This window comes from Filicampus tigris, chromosome 13 (genome assembly GCF_054856515.1).
Source record: "Filicampus tigris isolate MCC_2025a chromosome 13, RoL_Ftig_1.0, whole genome shotgun sequence".
NCBI lineage: Eukaryota > Metazoa > Chordata > Actinopteri > Syngnathiformes > Syngnathidae > Filicampus > Filicampus tigris.
The window spans coordinates 8,150,748-8,172,269 of record NC_141229.1 but is presented as its reverse complement, the minus strand read 5'-3'; the positions used below and the strand labels follow the sequence as shown (position 1 = coordinate 8,172,269).

Genomic DNA, 21,522 nt, shown 5'->3' with positions numbered 1-21,522 from the left:
CGAGTAACTTCAACATGGCAAACAGGAATGGCATTGAGGAGTCCGGCAAGGTCCAAATGAAGATGAATAAAACATAGATTGACATATTTTTGTGATCTTGTCTGTCCATTCGTCAGTTATCAGCCTACTTCCTGGTTGACAAAGGATGATGTAAGGTCTTACGTTGCTGGGGGAACCATTTTTGATTTTGAGGTTGCTGTTCCGTTCCCGTCTCAGTGATGAAAATGGTAAAAAAGTGAGGATAAAAATCAGAAGAAAAAAAAAAATCAATAAATTAGAAGGCAATTAAATTGATACTTAAAATTATCATTATTCAAAATTGAAAAGAATGCATTTTTAAAATATTAAGCCACAATTATAGTGAAATATAGGCCTGCAACTAGTGACTACTTTAATAATCGATTAATCCGTTGATTGTTTTGTCAATTCATCAATCAATTGGGTGACAGATAAATTGTCACATTAAAAGAAAAAAGTTATTTTACAATCAAAATGTATTCTTATGACAATAAAGTTGCAATATTAGAATAGTCACGAGAAAAATCTGTCATTTTACAAGAAGAAAACTATCGCTCAATAAGTCGTAATGCTATGACCGTAAAGTCTCCATTATGCGGGGAAAAAGTTGTCATTTTGGCAGAATCAGGACAAAAAGTTGACCTTTTCGGAGAATAAAGGTGTACACGAAGACCAAAGCCATCATCAAGTGATAGCTGTAATCATACAAGAATAAAAATGTATAGACCTAAGCGTGGTATATACGTGTTAGAAAAACTACCAAAATCCAGTAATTAGACCTATGCTTAACAAGAATGTAGATTATGCAACTCCTACTGCGCTGTAAGGTGTGCCATGCGCCATTACCATTGTGTGTTTGGCATTGATGAGAGGCTGATCTTTGAATAGCGGCTTCTGCTTTGCAGGTTGAGCTCGTGTAGCCGGAAGGAAGTGAAGTCAGCTTAAGAAGTGAGAGAGAGGAAATGAGATGGAGGGAGAAAGAGAAAGAGAGAAAGCGACTTCCTGTTCTGTCTTGTCCTGTCCTGACTTACTACCCCCCTGCCTCTGTCTGTCATCCCATGTGTGTGTTTGCTCAATGATTAAGAAAAGAAAAGCCAAACAGTCATAACAATAATAATAATACTGTCAACTCTCCATTCCAACACCACTTAGAACGAGTCTCATATCACATGGATAGAGAAGGACTTTGCCCATATTAGTGCCCAGGTAAGTCACTTTGTACCCGTGTTGCTCCTCCCAGAATGACACCACACTCTTGATGTATAATATTCATATCTGCCCTTGCAGTGTTTGTCATTTACACCTGTTCTTCGCCATTTTAGGATGCCACTTGACAATAAAATTGTTTCATTGCGGCTATTCAGGTTTTAAATGAAAGCTTGTCGCCGGTTCACCATTAAAGCTACAATATTTAGTCAAATAATGTGGGATTTTCCATTCGATTGTATCTTTTGTTGAATCGATGATCCTATCGAATATTTGGGTCACTTGAGGTCGGCTTTTAGGAGACAGGATGAGCGGCCATGATTTGTCTCCTCTTCCTGCGTTTGAACTTTTAACGCGTTTTGACTTGATGGCTACGCCTTGGATATAACCGATGTCGATTCTTCAGATATGTTCTTATCGCTCATGCAATCGCGTTTCGGTCGGGCGCAGGAGTGCGAGAATGAAGGCAATCTCTTCCTTCCTGTTTGCCTACTTCTGATTCGTGTTGCACCTCGCTCAGTCAGTCAGAGGAGCACAGCGCGAGAGTCAGAAAGGCGCTTCGAGCGTCACGACTTGGGACATGGGCCCCAGGGCGAGATTTAAACTAAGTCGCTTTCTCCCCTTCTACCTGTTCAAAAAAAACAATGGCTTGGCGGCGGCGGCAGATACTTTGCCTGCACTGAAACGCTGGACACTGGTAACCATGGCAACAAGTAATTTAAAGTTCAGTTAAATATGTTGTTGTTTTTGTCATAGCGCTGTTAAGTCAGAGCTGCTTCCTGTTGCTGTTGTTTGTCATGAGGAAGCTCTTTAATCTGTGACAATTTAATACGATGGTCGGCCGGTAAATCCTTTTAGTCTTCCGATTTTAGTCTGTTTGGATACGTAGAAGTTATAGTGATTCACCCAAGGTCGTCTGCATTTTGCGTTTGTAAATAAAACATCCATCCATCCGTTATCTGAACCGCTTATCCGACTACTTGGCAATTATTCATGATTCATTGAAAATAAACAAAATGCGAAATGATAAAAGCTACAAGGATAGTAGCCCGTTTGTGCCCATTAAGATGCCATTTCTGTAAGTATACGTATGTTTATAAGGTTTATATTAATGTTTAGAGTGCCAAGAATTAGTGTGTTGCTTCCTACTAACTGCATGTACTGTGAACTTCATTTATTTGCTAATGCACTTTAGGTGGTCTGATGACTTTCTCCATTATGGCATTTCATTATATACTTGCTTTACACATTCACCTGCTTTCACCAACTGAGAAGAATAGAATGGTGTTATTATTCAGTTCATTAGCAAGATTTATTTTTCCTGTTGATTGAACGCAGTGCAGGCAACTAAGCACTTTTGCTTACTCGTGTTTATCATCCAAAGTGCTACGTTCGCCTTTTGCCTCCTTTTGTGTGCTTCTGTGCACCTACTGTATATTTTGTAAAATGAATGGTATTTTTTCACTGTGTGGTTGGATTTTATTTTATTTTATCTTTAATTCATTTCATATTTTCTCTTATTTTGAAGTGTTTAGAAAAACAATATTTTTCAATATCAGCTGATATAAGGTACTTATATGGTGATCATTTTTTCCCAGGTGTATCACCCAGCCCTATTTTCCAGCTTCATAGTGTCCTGGTTAACGGTTGAACCCGTATTATTTAGCACTTCGAAGACTAAAAGTCGGGGAGTCTTCAGTTTTATTTTTCTCTTTTTTTTATAGTTCAAATGAATCCTGAAGCAGAATAAGTTGTTTACAACCTATCATGGCTCAGCTTAAGAAAACCGTTGAGCCGTGATTGGTCGTTACCTGAGCCCCGAGCAGTTGTGATGTCATTTTCAGTCGACAGCGGGCTTGCATAGAACATATTCTATGTTTGGGTTGACTTTTGACCTTTAAAAACGAAGAATCTTTCGTGTCCACTAGCGAGAGCCCGTTTACAACCACTAGTCTCACCCACTGGACTTTATTTATTAAGTTCTTCTCTTTTGCCATTTCTAGGACGATGGCGAAATCAAGGAAATCAACATCACCCATGTGGTCAAAGAGGGTTCGGAAAAAGCGGACGCATCTCACTTTGAATTGCTCAAAGTGTTGGGTCAAGGCTCCTTTGGGAAGGTGAGGCACCCAAGTTCAAAGCCGCTTGTCTTTTCATCCTATGAGGTCTTTGCTGCTCACTCCTGACACTGCTTGTGTTTCACATACTTGAGGTGTTCCTGGTGCGCAAGGTGACCCCTCCTGACGACAACCAGCTCTATGCAATGAAAGTCCTCAAGAAGGCCACGCTCAAAGGTACGAGAAAGCGTCTTGCGATTGAATGGTGAAATCAAGAGTGGGGCTAGCATAAAAGCTCAAATGACCCCAATCATTAACCATGTAAACAATCTCCTCCAGCAAAAATGACCACCATGCCACAGATGGCTTTGCACCGTTCCGTTTATATCCAGAAAAAATAAATAAATGATCAACTACCAGTACCACCATCTATATTTGTTTGTTTAATGTGGAAACATGATGTTTACAACTTATTTTTTTTTGACTACTCACTATGGTCATGGCCCATTTAAAACAGTATTTCAGCGAGAGCAGAAACCGCTTCCTCATTCAATTAGAAACCACTTTGCATTGTTATTCTCACATTGGGGATGTGCAGGCTACAGTAAACACAACCCTAAATACTCAGAGGCTCGTTTCGTTTTAGTTATTTGTGATTCTCTGTCATATCTCACCAATAACCTTGCAATTACTGGGCAAGTTGGAATGAAAGTTTCTGCACTACACAGCTCTTGTGCCACCATTAATCAGGTGTGCGGCAACTAGTGCAACCGACTTCATAAAAAAAAAAAAACAATAATAATAATTTAGGTGATTGAAATGTCAATTGTGCGGGTTTGGTTTTTTTTTTCCGTCGCCAGTGAGAGATCGTGTGAGGACCAAGATGGAGAGAAACATCCTGGCTGATGTCAACCACCCGTTCATTGTCAAGCTGCACTACGGTCAGTCAGCCTCAGCACCTGCAATCGCTCCCGCCGCCTCATTTAAACACCCACTCCACATTAGTGTTCCCCTGCTATATCGCGCAAATGTGCATTTAAGATCAGCGATCATTTCATAAGGTTTTACAGTATACAGTGGTAGCTCTTTTTTCACGTTACACGGTAAGAGATTAAGATCCGCCGCCGCTTGAGCGAATTGAAGTGCTAGATGGCACACATCCAACATACGAATACGACAGCATGTGCGTAAATTACACTTTATAATTTATTTTTGTACACTACTACATCATGTTTGATATGTTTTCACACATTTCAGTGCTATGTTTCTGTGATAAACCTGTAGAGAGTGTGGTGTGAAAGTCCACTATATATCTCTACGGCTTTTGGGGGGCTGGGATGGATTAATGCCATTTCAATTCATTTCAAAGGGAGAAAATTGATTTCATATAGAAATAAATTTAGCAGCGATCTTAGTCACGTATCGAATTAAATTTGTACGACAAGGTCCCACTGTACTTACAGTGATGCCCTCCCATGTAGGAAAGGGGAGCCACAGTACACTACAACTATGTATAGTATTTTCTATGAATTTTATGTTCGCATTTTCACCTATGGCGGGTTGGTGTGTAATGTATCCCCCATGATGAACAAGGTTCACTGTCTATCCAATTTACAGCTTTCCAGACTGAAGGGAAACTCTACTTGATTCTGGACTTCCTCCGAGGAGGCGATCTCTTCACCCGACTGTCTAAAGAGGTGGGAATTCCTTCAGTGTGTTGATGCTGCATGTTGCGCTTTCATGCATCACACTTCTTGAAGGCTTATTTCCCGTTTGTGTCTCTCAGGTGATGTTCACAGAGGAGGATGTCAAGTTTTACCTTGCAGAGCTGGCGCTGGGCCTCGACCACCTCCACAGCTTGGGCATCATGTACAGAGATCTGAAGCCTGAAAAGTAAAATATGTTGACTTTTGAGTAACCCAAGGGCATATTTTGATTCCTTTCCTGGAGTTCCTGGATGACTCTGACATCCGTGCACATTTAAATAACCCAGTACATGATGCTCGTACCTGAATTTCAACAATCCCAAACGGCTCCTCTGTTTACAACAGTACTGGAATACAAGGTGTCTATACTAGGGCTGTAGCAAATTGAATATTTTTCTAATAGGTTTCTAAGACTAAATCTAAAGACTAAACCTACCCTGACTTCATCACAGGTCCTTGGCACCAATAATTCTATATTAGAAATGGCTGGAGCAAAACAGTGACTATGTGAGTTTTTCAGTGAAAAAGGTAGGATGAGTTCCCAATAGCAATTCAAATCTGCAAATGGATGAATTTATGAATCCCGGACCATGAATATGTGAAGAGTCACTGTGGCTTTCATAGCACTGGTCAACATTTTTTTTTTTTTTTTTTTTTTAATAGAGATGCAAGTACGTTTTTGTAGATGATTTTATTGCACTGATTCCGAATTTGCGCTTGTTTTTTTTTGTAGCACATAAAGTTTTCATAATAATAGTGATAGTAATACAGTAACAATGGTATAATATGTAATACTGTATAGGAATTGTTAGTAATTGTGAGTTAAGGGTTAGGTTCAGCAACAGGTGGATTTTTTTCCCTGAAACGTCTTAGCTGTAAATTATAATGTATGGTAAAATCCGTATTATTATTATATATTTTTTTTTCAACTCAAGTTTAAAAACAAAAAATGAAAATATCTCAAAAACCTGATGTGCTAGAAAAGTAAAGACACTTTTGAATCAAGCATCAAAAATCAATTGAGGGACGCATAAAGCCATCTCTGATTACATTTTGCTGTTGACCGGTGTAGTCATTTTGCACTTCTTTTTTTACCCATATTTTCTTCTTGGGCTTGGACTGATTGAAATCCGAGAAAGGCTAGATTTGTGCAGTAAAGGGTAATCAAGCAATCCCTCCATGATCATCCATCTTCCCTTGGCTTGTTGAGAAGTTATTTTTTTGATCATTTCCACAAACAGATTTTGCTCATTTGTACTCAAAGTCCACTTGCAATTTACATTAGAGCCATTTTGAAGTGTTTTCACGGTTATTATTTCTCACGTTGCTAAGATTTCCTGCTGTTGTTTTCCAGCATTCTCTTGGATGAGGAAGGTCACATCAAACTCACAGGTAAGAAAATAGTGAGAAGTGCCCAAATGACTCCTGAAGCCTCAAATGCTTAATATGGTTATTTTTCCATACTAAGTCTGACTTAATCTAACAAATGAAGAACAAACCCCTCCTTGGTGTTTTCCAGATTTTGGTCTGTGCAAAGAGGGCATTGACCACCATGAGAAGGCCTACTCCTTCTGTGGCACAGTGGAGTACATGGCACCTGAGGTGGTCAACAGGGTAGGACACACCCACAGCGCCGACTGGTGGTCATTTGGAGTACTGATGGTAAGGAAGGGAAAGCGCTGTAGTCATTCATACAGTTGAACCTTTAAACGGGGCATGTTATGGGAAATTGACTTTTTGATGTTTCTATGCGTGTGTATTCCTGAGTGCCTGCCCACCCATCAAATTGGAAATGGAACAACACAGTATATCTTTTGTTAGTTCTGAAAATGGGCGAGCATACCATTTTCTCCCTCCTCTGTTACCTAACAGTCAAGCTAATTACCATAACGAACGGGACACGCCCCCCCACCCGAGTTTTGAGAGCTGACCAAAGAACCACTTTGACTCCAAGCCCTATAATGTGAAAGTCAAATGGTAAGCAGAGCTGCATTGTTAACAGAGTTGTTACCAGCATTACATTTTCTTAACAATGTTATGATAGTGTTTGGAGACATTGTTTATGCGGAGGAGGGGAGCATTTGTGTTGTGGGCTATACTAAAAAAAGAACAAAAACAGGCATAAAACCAAAATATTTACATGGTGGATTCATTTCCTATGTGGTAGTTGGCCAGGCACTCCACAGACCAAACGATTGGTGTGTAAACATTAAAAAGTCAATTCTGTATAACACACTACTTCCCAAAAGTTAAGGATATTCAGCTTTCTGGTAATATTTGAGAATGAACCTAACCTGTGACTTATATATTCTATTGTACAATAATGCAATACACATGTGATAGATATGAGTGTTATCTGAAAGCCAAATGTTCTCTCCTCCAGTTTGAAATGTTGACTGGGTCGCTGCCCTTTCATGGGAAAGACCGCAAAGAAACAATGAACATGATTCTCAAGTGAGTGCAGCTGCTTACCCTCACTTGTATTAATGATGATGATGATGATGATGATGAAGTTTGACTTATCTCTTACAGGGCACGTCTGGGAATGCCTCAGTTCCTCAGCGCAGAGGCCCAGTCTTTGCTCAGAGCTCTGTTCAAGAGGAACCCCGCCAACAGACTGGGTCGGTTATCCACCTCACGGCACTCAGTTGACCCAGTCAAGTGATTAAATTGGCTTAAGATTAAGTTAAATATAATGCTGAGGGAGTTATTTACATTAGCGAAAAACGAAGGCAGCATAAATAAATGAAATGAATTACAGAAGCTTGCATTTTCTTCTGCCTGTCGAGTGTGAGGCAGAAGTGCTAACCAATACCAACACCTCAGTGGTGAATTACATAATCGTTTCTTCACTGACATACAATGGAACCTAAATAGTATTACAGTAGTGTACTTCTAAGACAGACAGTATTAGTATTAAGGATCTCAAATGTAAGTATTAACATTGTTACACCTCAATGTTTCTACGTAGGATCGGGTCCAGATGGAGCAGAGGAGATAAAACGTCACGGATGGTTTTCCAACATTGACTGGAATGTGAGTGTGTTATGTTTTAGTTTTTTTTTTTTTTTTCAAGCCATCATACATATTGTGTTTATTACTTCAAATATTTTATTTCTGATAGTTATAGTGTGTATTTATATATTAATTTCTTTGTTTGTAATTTGTTTTTTTTTAGCATTTTTTTTTTTTTTTCAACTAGGTAACTGCGTGGAGTAGTAGCTATCAATATTGAACTGAACTAAATAATCTTTATATTTATCTCAGTAGAGTGAACCCCTGCTTATTCGCGATCTGACATTCTTTAACTCAAATATTTGCGTTTTTTTTTTTTTTTTTAATTTGTGGGAGACATTCTCTCTGTATTTGTTCTCTGGCCAAAGCAATATGAATGTTGAATTTGTGTACATCACTTTTTTTGAGCTGCGGTTGTTCTTACAGTGCAAAATAAATATAGTGGTAATTGAGTTGATTATTATTTTGGTGGCATCTTTTAGCATCTTAGTGCCAAGAAACTATTTTTAAGTGAGTTGAGTTTTATTCGAGACAAAAGTAGTGCTTCGCTGCCATAAAGAAGCTGTATATAAAGCCCCTCAACTCTCTAGTTCCTAAGCACAAAGTTGTTGGAAGTCAGTGAATATGGAAATTGCCAATGCTGAACCACTACTATGCGAGGGTTTACTGTTTACTGTCATAATTGTTTTTAGTGTGTCTCCTTGTCCTTTCTTCTCTTTTATGGGGCAGTGGAGAGCGAGCAACAAGTAGCCATGCACAGCAAAAGAACCCGAGTCATTCCGCGTCACCTTTTTAGATAGCGTTATAGTTTTATGATTATTAGGTACCAGTTTTTGCCGTTGTTGTTTAGTCCCAATGATATGGAATACTGTAGTACTGTGGCTAGTGGTTGTTTTCTTCACACCAAATATGCTTTTACGTCTACCAGAAACTGTTCCGCAGAGAAGTAAAACCCCCTTTCAAACCGGCGGTGGCGCGTCCCGATGACACGTTCTACTTTGACTCGGAGTTCACCTCCCGCACCCCTAAAGGTAAAACGAATAGAGAACACTTTGGGAGTTTAGCCTTTTTTTTTTTTTTTTTTTTTTTTTTTAAAAACACACACCATTCAATTTTTCACCATCATCTTTTCTGCAGACTCTCCCGGCGTGCCACCGAGCGCCGGAGCTCACCAGCTGTTCCGAGGCTTCAGCTTTATCGCCTCGAGTCTGTTGGAGGAGGAAGGTTTAGCGGAGCCTGTGCAGCCCCCGCCGCACCCGGTGGTCCAGGTACGCAAGCACTTGAGAGTGAGAGAAGGAAACGGGACTTAAGTTACACGGACATACGCAGGGGGTTAATAGCAGCCCTGACAAGCAGCCTGTCGAGGTTACGAATGTTGTGCGACAATCTGCTGCAGTTTGAGCATATTACAAAAGTGTTGCGCTGACTCAATGCGAACGCATAATCCCAAACGGCATAGATGAGTTGATAAAAACCTGTAACAAATTGCTGTACATAATAAGGATTACACATTAAACACAATAAATAATAACAATACTAGTGATAGCAATAAAAGTAGAAATAATAATTACAAAACAATATTAACTCATTCACTGCCATTGACAAATTATTTTGTCTTTTCACAGTCCAGCCATTCAATCCCAGGAACTTTATTTTTTTTCAAATTATTTCCAAGGTGAGGGGAAAAGAGGGTCTGAAAATGTCAAGTTAAATGCATAAGTTATTATAACCGAGTGAAATGTATTCCATGGTTCACTTATGTTTTGGGCTTTTGAATAATGTTTCATTCATGTAGAATGAGTGCTCGTGTCATTTTCAATAAAAGTGTTATTGAGCGACGCTTTGTTAAAATGAAACATTATTTCACATCGGTACTGAAATGCAAGTACTTATACTCGGTTTCGAAAGAACGTGGTGGTTATCATCTTAAAAATAATCACTTCCTGTCCCCTTGCAGCAACTACATGGGAAGAACTTGTTGTTCAGCGATGGCTACGTACTGAAAGAGGACATCGGCATGGGCTCCTTCTCTGTGTGTAAGCGATGTATCCACAAGGCCACCAACACGGAATACGCCGTCAAGGTACAAGCGGCGCACCGAATGACTCACTTGACCTCCGCCAAGGCTTGTGCAATCCAAATTCGGAGCTTGTTTTTCTTATTGACAGATGATTGACAAAACCAGCACAGACCCCTCTGAGGAGATCGAGATCCTGCTTCGATACGGACAGCATCCCAATATCATAACGCTGAAGGATGTGAGGACAATCACACGTGCAATCGTCACATTTATCCGGAGGTGGCAGAAGTGCTCAAAGATTGATTCAGCTTTTGTGCGCGCAGGTGCAGACTCACAAATGTACTTAAAGGGGAAGTCAACCCAAACATACTGTATTTTTTTTTTTTTCAATAATATGTTCTATGCAGGCCCACTAGTTGAAACAAGGCAATATGATTAACCCTTTCATGCACAGTGGTCACCACAGTGGACAGCTATTTCAAAGTTGCTTTCGCCTATATTAATTAATCAAAAATTTTAAAAATATTTTAACCCTTTCATGCATTAATTATGATCTGATGTAATTATTTAAAATATAAATATATATATTTTTTTATGACTATAGGCGAAGGCAACTTTTGAAAAGCTGTCCACTGTAGTGACCACTGTGCATGAAAGGGTTAATATAAAATATGAGTTTAAACAGAAATAATCCACTGTTTTTAGCCATATCAGGGGGCGGCCGTTTTGTCACTTCTGTCGACTGAAAATGACATCACAACTGCTCAGGGCTAAAATAACGAGCAATTATGGCTCACCTGTTTGCTGAAGCTGAGCTATGATTGGCTGTTATCTGAGCCCTGAGGGTGTGTGATGTCATTTTCAGTCGACAGAAGTGACAAAATGGCCGCCCCTAGAGGTGGCTGAAAACGGGTGAATCTTGTTGCTTAACTCACATTCCACAAACGCAATATTCATCGGAATGCTGTGTTTCAACTAGTGGGCCTGCATAGAACTTATTCTTGAAAAATATATCTTTGGATTGACTTCCGGTTTAAGTACAAAGTACTGTACAACATAAAAATTATTTTCTATTGTGAATTACATACAATACTCATTTTAAAAACTTTTTTTTTTAAAAACTGCACACAAAATAGTTAAAGTACATATATGAGTCAGTACATCAAATCTTGCTTGACTTAAGCTATCAAAACATATTCCGATAGCTTTGCTAAAGTTGTGAAATGAGTAACAAACGATCCTTAGTTAGGATCAACTTACCTGTAAAGTGGAACCTCGATTTAACGAACTTGCAGCAAACCGACCCCGGATTCAACAGAAAATAGTGTCCAGTCTATTTAAAACGACCGTTTTCGAGTAACTGTTTTAACTCTGTTAGTTCCGGAATAGGTCGCAATTTGCCACAGCGCCCGTAAACGCAGTCAAAGTACTCACATGACTTTTTCCATGTCCGTTCCCAGGTGTACGACACCGGCAAGCAGGTATTCTTGGTGACGGAGCTGATGCGCGGGGGAGAGCTGCTGGATCGGATCCTCAAGCAGAAGTCCTTCTCGGAGAGGGAGGCCAGCGCTGTGTTGCACACCATCGCCAAGACTGTGGAATACCTGCACTCGCAGGGGGTGAGGATGCAGCACATTTAGCAGCCCGGAATACTAACTTCATTTGGGTGTGCACGGGAGACGACTGGTTCGCACGTCTGCCCCGCAGTTGAGAGGTCATGAATTTGAATTTTCGCTCAGGCTTTTCTGTTTGGAGTTCACGTTAAAAAAAAATAAAAATAAAAAAAAATAAGGTGTTTTTGGTGGGGCAGGAACAGACTAATTGCATTCATATTTGCTTCATTGGAGAAAGATGATTTGAGTGTTTTGAGATGCAAGTGACAAATTAAACTTGTATTACAAGGCGCCACTGCTAACTGATGCTCTTTGTTTGCCTCTCCTCTCTTTTGCTTAGGTGGTGCACAGAGACCTGAAGCCCAGCAACATCCTCTACGTAGATGAGTCGGGGAACCCGGAGTCCATTCGGATCTGCGACTTTGGCTTCGCCAAGCAGCTGCGCGCCAACAATGGCTTACTAATGACCCCGTGCTACACGGCCAACTTTGTAGCTCCCGAGGTGAGCTCGCCACATCTTGTTTAACATTTATTGTTTGAAATTGCTGAAATATTAGTCGTTTTTTTTCTAGAGGGTGAAGAATATATGCCTGTGAGTATTATCTGTATTGTTTAGTATCTGTCTACATGTGTTGCACCACCATTTGTGTTCAAATATCTGTTTCTTATAAAACTGCAACTATCAATGCTAACCTTTAGCATGTCAATGGCGTTTTGTATCATTTGTTAGCATTGAGCTTAGCTGGCTTTTGCTTCAGTGGGCATTTGCCAAACTGCTGATTATTATGAAGTGAGTGAAGTGCACCCGTCAACATTTTTATTGTTTTTTTAAAATCCTAAAATAATGTGTTGTTTGGTAGGTGTTGAAGCGTCAAGGCTATGATGAGGGCTGTGATATCTGGAGTTTGGGAGTCTTGCTGTACACCATGCTGGCGGGGTAAATAATCCCACGCAAGACGGTACTGTAACATGTCATTTCCATACTCACACAGTCTTGTGGTCTTGCTTCCTTCTTCTAGTTTTACTCCATTCGCCAACGGACCTGAGGACACTCCCAACGAGATCCTGAACAGGATAGGCAACGGTCACTTTAGTTTGTCGGGAGGCAACTGGGACACAGTTTCAGACGCTGCTAAGGTGTGACCTAACATATTATTTGCTCCAGAGAGCTTGACTCTTATTTAAAGTGCGATCCTTGCTACAGGACCTGGTGTCCAAGATGCTCCACGTGGACCCACATCAGCGACTGATCGCCAAGCAGGTCCTCAAGCACCCGTGGATCGTCCAGAGAGACAAACTCCCCAACAGCCAGCTCCCGCACCAGGACCCCAAGCTGGTCAAGGTGACCAGTCTCGCACGATAACGTCCAAGTCGCTAGCAAAACTAACGGCCCGGTACCAAATGGTACCAGTCCGTCGACTGGTGGTTGGGTTCCATTGATTTAAGGAGCATATCGTTGCTGTTGGGGAAAATCCTTGTACTGTCAGATGACAACTTTTCAGGAAATAATTAAAAAAAAAAAAAAAAACACACACACAACAATGTATTTGTTTTCAAGCTATTTTCAACGCTTTAAATTGGTTAATATTGCGTAAGAATAACAGACCAAGTGGAGGCGGACCGTTAGTATCGATTTGTGAAAAAATATGAATTTGACCTTATTTGGCCATAGGGAGTTTCCGCCAAACAGCGACGATATGATCTACCAAAACAGCGTTGCGCTGTATTAACAATAAAAATGACAAGCTAGGATGTCGACCGCTGAGGGTCCTGCTTATCGCAGCGTTGTCATTTGTTTCCCAGGGCGCCATGGCGGCCACATATTCGGCGCTGAAGAACTCGCAGCCCACTCCCGAGCTCAAACCCATCGAGAGCTCCTTCCTGGCCCAGCGGCGCGTCAAGAAGCTTCCGTCCACCTCCCTGTAGAACTCCGCGCGCCCCCGTCTTGGGAGAAAGAAAAGCCACCCAGCCAACCAGCTCACTCGGGAGGGCACTACCAGCCAAGGAACACTGACTGTGACCCTGAAAACCCCCTGAAAGAACCCACCTTGTGACGCCGTGTTCACTTGTCGTGGACCAGCCAAAGGTGGATGGGGGATTGTTTGTTTCTGTGTGTGTGTGTGTGTGTGTGTGTGTGTGCGCGCGCACGCTTGTGTTCCTGCATGACCACCATGCCACACAAGCCCGCTCAGCTATCACTGGACGTCGTTCAGTTTGCTGCACGTTTATTTGTCTGCCCGTTTTTGTTTGTCTGTCTGTAAGCGTATGCATGTGTGTGTGTGTGTGCGTGTGTGTGTGTGTGCGCGTGCGCGTGAAGATGAGCTTTACATTAGCGGCTTTGTGCTGCTAAATCCGTTTGTGCCGGCAGCACGGCGGCCGCAGTACTGTCCAAAATGCTGTTCAACAGTTTTTGTCGGGTGGGGGGGGGAGGGGGAGTGGGGGTTTAGTAATGTGAATAAAAGAATAGATATATAAAAATATATATTTCTGCCATAAATGCCTCTTTTGGCTTTGGTACAGCCAGTACATGGGGATTCTGGGAAATGTCCCATCTTTGTTCATGTCAATGTTTCTTTTACAGTGTCAGTTGCATGACTTGCAGTGTTTGCCGTTTCTTTTTGTGTTTTATTTGACGACACATCTCGTACACTGGTGGCTTTCTGTGAAAGAGACTCGGCATGTTCAAAACTTTGTATTGGCTTTGTGTTTATTTCCCCACCCCGCCCCCAATTACATTTTGAATGCTGTTTCCTGTGCTTGGCTGCTTTTGGTGTTGATTTTTGTCCGAGGAAAGCGTCGCTTGAAAATAGTGCAAGATGAGTAAGTGTTTAAAAAAAATAATAATTAAAAGTTAAAAGGTCTCATAGTGTTTTGACAAGGAGGCTGAGCAGACTGTTCTCTCCATTGAATCAAGCCAGTTTTTTTTTTTTTTTTCACCCTTCACGTTTTACACTCGTCACAAAAGGTTAGGGGTATTGGGCTTTCCGGTGAAATTTCGAGATGGACTTAAAATGCGTTATAACATTAACAGAGGAACTTCATTTGACCGTCTCTGAGCTCATGAATGCACATGAACAGCTTTTCAATCTTTGACTTGCTGTTTTCTAGCAAGGAGCTGAACAGGAAATTCACAACAGATCCATGAAAATTCCCAAGGATGTCCCCTTCTAGAACTTTCTGTGACTCTTCCAGTCTCTCTCTTTGGCAAAATTCACAACAGGTGTTTGATTTATGAATTGACCGGTTTATTTCCGGGTTAAATTTGAATTGGTGTTTTAACGTCCCTCTTCTTCATGCTATTCACATTTTGACACTAGGAGACCCATACATCAACAATTGAGCAACAGTACACAATGTCTTCCCAGAGGGGAGTGGCCACTGAGTTTGGAGTGTCATCAGCAGCTTGCAACATAGACTGGAAGAGTGACGGCAAAGCATATATGTGGACCTCCTTTGGAAGAACACCATATAGGTCAAATTATGTTCACATGTAAAAGTTATAGTGCATTTTGAAATTTCACTCTCAAGCCCAACATCCTGAACTTTTTGGAGTTAGTGTATCTGTCAAGTTGCTGCCTGTGAGATCACACACAAACTTTCCCTTGAATCACTGCGCTGTTTCCTCTTAGCATTTTTTTTAATTTTTTTTTATGATTTCCCAATGACATCCAAGTGTCAGCTTCCCAGGGTAGGTCCTGCTTTCAGCTCGGTGCCTAAAGGCCTACTTGGTGAGGAACGTGTCGAATGTCTTGCGTAAAAGAAGGGAAGAGCTGTGTGGCTGCGTAATCGTCCAACCAGCTGTCTTACCTCAAAAAGGGATCATAAAGTTCTACCATTCTTTTCGTTCTTGTGTGGTGGCAAAAAAAAAAAAAAAAAGAATTGTTCCTTTGACTAAATGTGGTGCGTCTTATTGTATGATAAAGATGAAGATTTTTATATCTTACAAAATATTAAAGATTCAGTTGCTACAGTAAACTGTCTCTTGTATTCATGCTCATGCCAGACATTTTTGTGGGTTTATGTATTTCATAACTTGAGTGGGCACTAACGAAATATAAGTTCAGCTTAACCCAGGGAACTTTATGAATTAAGTATAATTGTTGTTATTGTTACTGGCTGTTATAGTATGTTGCTGTTTAAACTTAGGAGACAAAAATGGAGAAAACCTCTGCTGGGACATGATTTTCTTTCTTTTTATGACATTCCTCCTGAATGCCTACCGGGTACGACCCACTGGGAGGGAGACCCAGGACACCCTGGCGAGTCCACCGGTTGGCTTGGCAACATCTCAAGCTACCCTGGAAGAGCTTGACAAAGTGGCTGGGGAAGGGAAATCTGCTGCTCCCATGACCCAACCTGGTTGAGCAGAAGAAAATGACATTTACCGATGACATATTTTAAAATGATTAGTAATTATATAGCAATATAATTATCATATATAACTATCTGTATCAGATCAGTATGAAAATATGTTAACCCGTGCATTACTGTAATTTAAACAATTTAATAGGAATATTATGTGAAGAGATGATTTGCCTCTCAGGGTCTTGTAAGCCCTCTGCAGATATTAAAATGTTTAAAGATAAGTTAGAAAAGTAGAATATTAGAATTGTAATACTAGTCTTTATGTGAAGAGACGCACCTCTCATAACAAAAATGTACATAAATTAAAAACATAAAAAGGTAGGACAATTCAAGACAGGAAATTGTCCACAAGCAGTTCGGGGTAACAAAATATAAGCCCACAGGCAAGAAATTAACTACTTGAGGATTTATAAAGCACTTTAAATACAAATAAATAAATGTATGCTTTTTTTGCCGTAAACGTGACTTTCACGGAAATGACGACAACAATATGCGGAAGTAAAACATTTGGCGCCAAAGCACGAGTGGGTTGACCGGTGCGAAGTCAACAAAGATGGATGCTACCCGCAAAATCAAGTCCAGAGTTTGTACTGACTTCAAAATGCGGGGACTTATTCTCCGACCGTATGTATCATGAAATCATTTCTAGTTTGAAATGTTTTATTTATTTTTTACGGTTTTTGTTGTCTTCGCGACTTTTATGAATTTCCGTAACGAATCATCTATCGAGAGGCACGTTCGTATAGCTCTCAAACTTAATTTTGCTTGTTGTTAGTTTCCTCAACTAAGTGTCAGAAAATAAATTGTTCAAAATTACATTATTTTGTTGTTTTATTACGAGGCTCGCTGCACTGTTACTACAAAAACCGACGTATCGAATCTTCAGATTCACTACACTAACTAATAATGCTCACTTTAAATTGACACTGGTAAAGAACTATCCGTTGTGCTGCCAGTTTCAAGTTTGGCGGCTGTTGATAATATTTTTTGCCTTTCCTCGCTTTTATTGTGGAACATAAAAACAACGCAAGATGCATAGACGAGACCGAGTTTTTTGTTTTGTTTTTTAAATGCATAAAAAGTGTGTCACCCTAAAGGACATAAAAGGAACCATGCCTTCAAAATGAAAAATGGGAGAGTAAATATTTTGGTAGTAATAACATTAATAATAGTGAACAAAAGCATAAATACATCATGTATTTACTCTGCTGCACATTTAGTCCAAGATAAATATTGATATGTTTCCTGGCTTGTTTTATATGTTGTCCAAGAGAGGCCACCAAGTACCTGGTGGAGGTTCTGGAGTCTGTGAGTCCCACTGAGCTGGATGATATAATCGAAAGAGTGCTGGATGCTGTGGAGAAGCAACCATGTGAGTTTTGTGTGTGCGTGCATCGCGTGCACTATGGTGCAGGGCGATTAGTAGATTTTATCAAATGTATTTGGCATGATGATTGAAAACAATTATTAGCAACTTGTTCGATATCGTGAAAAGTAAATCGAATCCCAGAAGAGAACAAAAATACTCAAAACTTGTTTTGAATAATGTCATTGTCATTTGCATGAAAATCATTTGAAATCTGATATTGGATTTTTGTGAGAGATTTTTTTTTTTTTTTTAATGTAAGGCCATATTTCCTAGCCCTAATTGCTGTTTTGCCCCTATGTGATGCTGGTCGTCCAACAGTGTCTTCTAGCACGATCGAGTTATCGGTGGTGATGAATGCCGTCCAGGACTGCTCTCAATCCTGCGATGAAGCCATGTAAGACGATTGGAGGCCATTGACTTGTAGGACATTTATTTTTTTTTTTAGATATTATGAACAAGAGATTTCTCACTTTTTGACTCATTTCCAGGAGTAACGTTTTCAACATAATCGGAGCCTTCGACGTGCCCAGATACATTTACAATGCGGAGCGTAAAAAGTTTGTCCCGTAAGTAAATGCCATTTTTTTCTCTCTATCGTTGACGGTAAAATACAAAGTATGCAATGACTAAGTGGACGAAAATAACATTTGTACTGAAGTAATAAGCTTTTATGTGAAGAGACTCGCTGCCGCGACAGCCGAAGAGTTTATAAAAAAAAAAAAAAGAACTGGAATGACAGACAGACGTGGAGAAATAAAAATAATGTGGGACAATATCATTGCGGTCTGTGGGACCGAAACAGGCTTCGGAGAATTGGGAGCAAGGAAGTTGGAGTATCTGGAGAGTGGACTGAATTGTTTACAGCTGTTGAACGGGTCACCAGATTGATTGGAGATACTCAAATGACTATTTTTGGTTGTTTTTGTTGTTGTTTTGTCTCCTCCACTCGATGCAACCCTGGTGCAGTCACCTCCCGTGAACAAACACATGCGAGATGTGTTGCTCTGAACCTAGCATAACGTCCCTCTCCTGTGAAAAACACTTATGTCCATTTTTTGGTCATTTTTCTTATTTTTACATGAATCGTGTTTCCGCGTTACAGACATCGCATTAATGTGAAAATTAAAACAAACAAAAAAAAAACACATCAAAATTGGACATACGTGTTTTACACAGGACAGCGACGATAAGACAAAAATGCCATTGATAATTTTGGATTTGGATTTTGTCTTATTTTTACACGATGTTATCATTAACGGATGCGGGCTGTGTTTTTCTCAGCATCAGTATGACCAACCATCCAGCTGCGAGCCTGTGCGGCGTCGCCAGAGACAAGGCGGAGCTTTTTCGGGAGCGCTACACAATCTTAATGCAGGTGTGTTTTGCTACCCTTTTCAATCTTGCTTGTCACTCTTTCCATGAGGCACTCATACTTTCTGCATTTGTTGACAGCGCATACGTCGACACGAGCTGTTCACCCCGCCCGTCATAGGAGCTGCTGTAGTGCACAACCAAGACAAATTTCAGGTATCCTTATCATCGCTGTCGGGCAAAAATTCTTGTGTGTCCGAATTTGGTTCATTTAATCTTTTTTAAATTTTTTTATTTATTTTTTTATTTTTCACAAATCGGATAGTTCCCTTGTATTCTGTTATTTTGACAATCTTTTCACGGTCCGGCCATTCAATCCCAGGAATTGAATTATATATTTTTTTCAAAATATTTTCAAACGTTAGGGCAAAAGAGGGTCTGGCAGTGAATGAGTTAACCAAGCTACATCTTATTTTATTCCCCCCCCCCATATGGGACCATCACACGCATTTAAATTTTTTCTTCTGTTGTCCAGCTGAAGACCATCGAAGCTTTGCTCGGCAGCACGGCCAAACTGGGCGGCGTGATCGTACTTGGCATGATCACACAACTAAAAGAGGTGAGGCGGCCGCGTGCATTTTAGTCTGTTCAGAATCACGATCAAGTTATGTTGATCTTGTCCAAAATATATATTTTTTTGTTTTTGCTTTTAAAGGGGAAATTCTACCTGGAGGATCCAACTGGAACAGTAGAGCTCAATATGTCCAAGGCAATATCCTTTCACTTTTATTTCTCGTTTTTTTTTAATTGATCCAAAAACGCAGACGATATTTGCCTTAATCCCGCATGCACCAGTTTCATAACGGCCTTTACACGGAATACAGTTTCGTACTGGCTGAGGGTAAGATGAACGAGTGTTTTGGTTTTAGTAACTGTTGTCCATATCTAATGACTCCTTGTGTCACACTCCTTGTGTCTTTTCAGGCTGGTACGAGGACTCTGTGTTCCACGTCAATGGTTTTGGCACTCCGCCCACAGAACCTTCATCAGCTACACGGTACATTTAATTAAATAAATAAAAAAACATTTTAATGTGCGTTCCCCATTCAAAACGTTGGGGTCACTAAGCTAATGGTTGTGTAATATTCAATATTGAATGTTTGCAGGTTTTTTGTTTGTTTCATTTTTTTTAAACATATTGTTTTTTGCCCACCCTCCACCACATTTCCCTCCATTTTTTGGAAGATTTTTGTGGTTTCAAATTGTTATTTTTTCCCCCCCAATGCATATCAATGGACGTCAGGTCTACGTACATTTTCGCGATTGGCAAACTGGCGGGGGTCTGCTTTATATTCAATACTTCGATTCTGTCAACGTCAATGTTGTGTCGAGAGCCCCCCCCCCCCACCCCCCACGTGTCCTAACAGTGCAGTCGGTGCCGCTTCTGCCGCCAGAGCGTACTTCGGCGATGTGAACTTTTTCGGCGGTCCGTCCACTACGTCGGTGAAGGCGTCGGCCAAGCTCAAGCAGCTGGAGGAGGAGAACGAGGACGCCATGTTTGTCCTGGTGTCCGACTTGTGGCTGGACAGCGTGGAAGTGATGGAGAAGCTCAACCTCATGTTCTCAGGTATGCTCCTACCAGCCGCTCCACTCCAATTAATTAAGTGTCTCAATTAGTGCAGGAGCGTGTGCATGCAACAATATTGGCATTTCAATCAACCTGATCCTCGATTAGTTGACGATTAATCGTTGCACCTCTATTACGAATGAAATCCACCGGCTACTATTTGAGGAAGTATTTATTTTACTCAAGCTATTTTAACATGGAAATCGAGCATTTGAACATCATGTCACCAGGCTACGCCGCAATGCCTCCCACCTGTTTCGTCTTTTGTGGGAACTTCTCTTCTGTCCCGTATGGGAAAAATCACATCAAATCACTCAAGGGTAAGCTCTTTATAGCATCGCTTACAAGTGGGAAATGACAGAATTTCACATTGCTGTTATTATTCTCTCTTTAGAGTCACTGAAGGTGTTGGCTGACAGCATATGTGCGCATCCTAACATACACAACAAGTAAGAGTGTGTCAACACGTTGGCGAGGCTTTTTTTTTTTTGTTGTTAACATTGAACTCAAGTGTCTCGCGGCTTTTGTCCTCATCTTGAACCTGCAGTAGTCGTTTTGTGTTCGTTCCCGGTCCCGAAGATCCGGGCCCAGGCACCATCCTGCCACGGTAATATTCACATTGGAGAATAATAAAACATCTCCGATCGTTAAGATTGTGTTTTTCAAATATCATGTGGAGTTGCTGTTTTGGGATTACAAACGGCACACACAGCTTTTATCTGAAAAACAACACAGCAGCCAAGAAATCAACAAGCGCCTACTTATGTCTCCCCCACAGACCTCCGCTGGCGGATCACATCACGGAGGAGTTCAGACAGAGGGTTCCTTTCTCCGCGTTCACCACCAACCCGTGCAGGTAAACGTTGCCAAATGTTGACATAAAAGGCACGACAAGGCAAGGCCGCTTTATTTATATAGCGCAGTTCATGCACAAGCTAACTAAATGTGCTTCACAGTTACAAAACATTTAAAGGCATTTTGGGTGTTTTGTGTCGTGCGTTAAACTATCAGACTTTCTTAAGCTAGAATTAACGTGGTTTTGGTTGGGTAAATACTGTACACGATCTCTTTTCAGGATCCAGTTCTGTAGTCAGGAGATCATAATCATCCGTGAAGACCTGGTCAACAAAATGTGCAGAAACTGCGTGAGCTTGCCTAACAGCAACCTGGACATTCCCAACCATGTGAGCATCTTTCAAAAAAACAAAAAACAGT

At 40.7% G+C, this 21,522-nt stretch overlaps 2 protein-coding genes across 5 annotated transcripts in view; both read left to right on the top strand.

Annotated features, from left to right (window-relative positions):
* Positions 1 to 14,051, top strand: part of rps6ka1 (ribosomal protein S6 kinase a, polypeptide 1) — a 52,878-nt gene extending 38,827 nt beyond the window's left edge. Inside the window, exons 1-21 of one of the 4 annotated variants that reach the window (XM_086048832.1) lie at positions 1,201 to 1,224; positions 3,228 to 3,344; positions 3,437 to 3,518; positions 4,142 to 4,222; positions 4,899 to 4,978; positions 5,068 to 5,174; positions 6,342 to 6,379; positions 6,507 to 6,649; positions 7,371 to 7,441; positions 7,520 to 7,608; positions 7,959 to 8,023; positions 8,931 to 9,033; positions 9,140 to 9,270; positions 9,960 to 10,085; positions 10,171 to 10,260; positions 11,483 to 11,641; positions 11,976 to 12,137; positions 12,496 to 12,572; positions 12,655 to 12,772; positions 12,840 to 12,977; positions 13,439 to 14,051. In XM_086048832.1, the coding sequence (XP_085904958.1) occupies positions 3,488 to 3,518; positions 4,142 to 4,222; positions 4,899 to 4,978; positions 5,068 to 5,174; positions 6,342 to 6,379; positions 6,507 to 6,649; positions 7,371 to 7,441; positions 7,520 to 7,608; positions 7,959 to 8,023; positions 8,931 to 9,033; positions 9,140 to 9,270; positions 9,960 to 10,085; positions 10,171 to 10,260; positions 11,483 to 11,641; positions 11,976 to 12,137; positions 12,496 to 12,572; positions 12,655 to 12,772; positions 12,840 to 12,977; positions 13,439 to 13,561 (1,932 nt within the window). In that variant the 5' untranslated portion in view covers positions 1,201 to 1,224; positions 3,228 to 3,344; positions 3,437 to 3,487 and the 3' untranslated portion in view covers positions 13,562 to 14,051. Of the gene's footprint in view, positions 1 to 1,200; positions 1,225 to 1,677; positions 1,938 to 3,227; positions 3,345 to 3,436; positions 3,519 to 4,141; positions 4,223 to 4,898; positions 4,979 to 5,067; positions 5,175 to 6,341; positions 6,380 to 6,506; positions 6,650 to 7,370; positions 7,442 to 7,519; positions 7,609 to 7,958; positions 8,024 to 8,930; positions 9,034 to 9,139; positions 9,271 to 9,959; positions 10,086 to 10,170; positions 10,261 to 11,482; positions 11,642 to 11,975; positions 12,138 to 12,495; positions 12,573 to 12,654; positions 12,773 to 12,839; positions 12,978 to 13,438 lie in introns of those variants that run through there. The other 3 variants (XM_086048833.1, XM_086048835.1, XM_086048831.1) reach the window with 3 other exon arrangements.
* A 2,317-nt stretch (positions 14,052 to 16,368) lies between these two features.
* Positions 16,369 to 21,522, top strand: part of pole2 (polymerase (DNA directed), epsilon 2) — a 6,630-nt gene continuing 1,476 nt past the window's right edge. The window contains exons 1-16 of the mRNA XM_086048667.1: positions 16,369 to 16,624; positions 17,272 to 17,372; positions 17,688 to 17,763; positions 17,858 to 17,935; positions 18,651 to 18,744; positions 18,822 to 18,896; positions 19,216 to 19,299; positions 19,396 to 19,452; positions 19,533 to 19,581; positions 19,665 to 19,737; positions 20,135 to 20,307; positions 20,538 to 20,627; positions 20,702 to 20,756; positions 20,855 to 20,914; positions 21,086 to 21,163; positions 21,383 to 21,491. Coding sequence (XP_085904793.1) covers positions 16,554 to 16,624; positions 17,272 to 17,372; positions 17,688 to 17,763; positions 17,858 to 17,935; positions 18,651 to 18,744; positions 18,822 to 18,896; positions 19,216 to 19,299; positions 19,396 to 19,452; positions 19,533 to 19,581; positions 19,665 to 19,737; positions 20,135 to 20,307; positions 20,538 to 20,627; positions 20,702 to 20,756; positions 20,855 to 20,914; positions 21,086 to 21,163; positions 21,383 to 21,491 — 1,323 coding nt within the window. The 5' untranslated portion in view covers positions 16,369 to 16,553. The remainder of the gene's footprint in view (positions 16,625 to 17,271; positions 17,373 to 17,687; positions 17,764 to 17,857; positions 17,936 to 18,650; positions 18,745 to 18,821; positions 18,897 to 19,215; positions 19,300 to 19,395; positions 19,453 to 19,532; positions 19,582 to 19,664; positions 19,738 to 20,134; positions 20,308 to 20,537; positions 20,628 to 20,701; positions 20,757 to 20,854; positions 20,915 to 21,085; positions 21,164 to 21,382; positions 21,492 to 21,522) is intronic.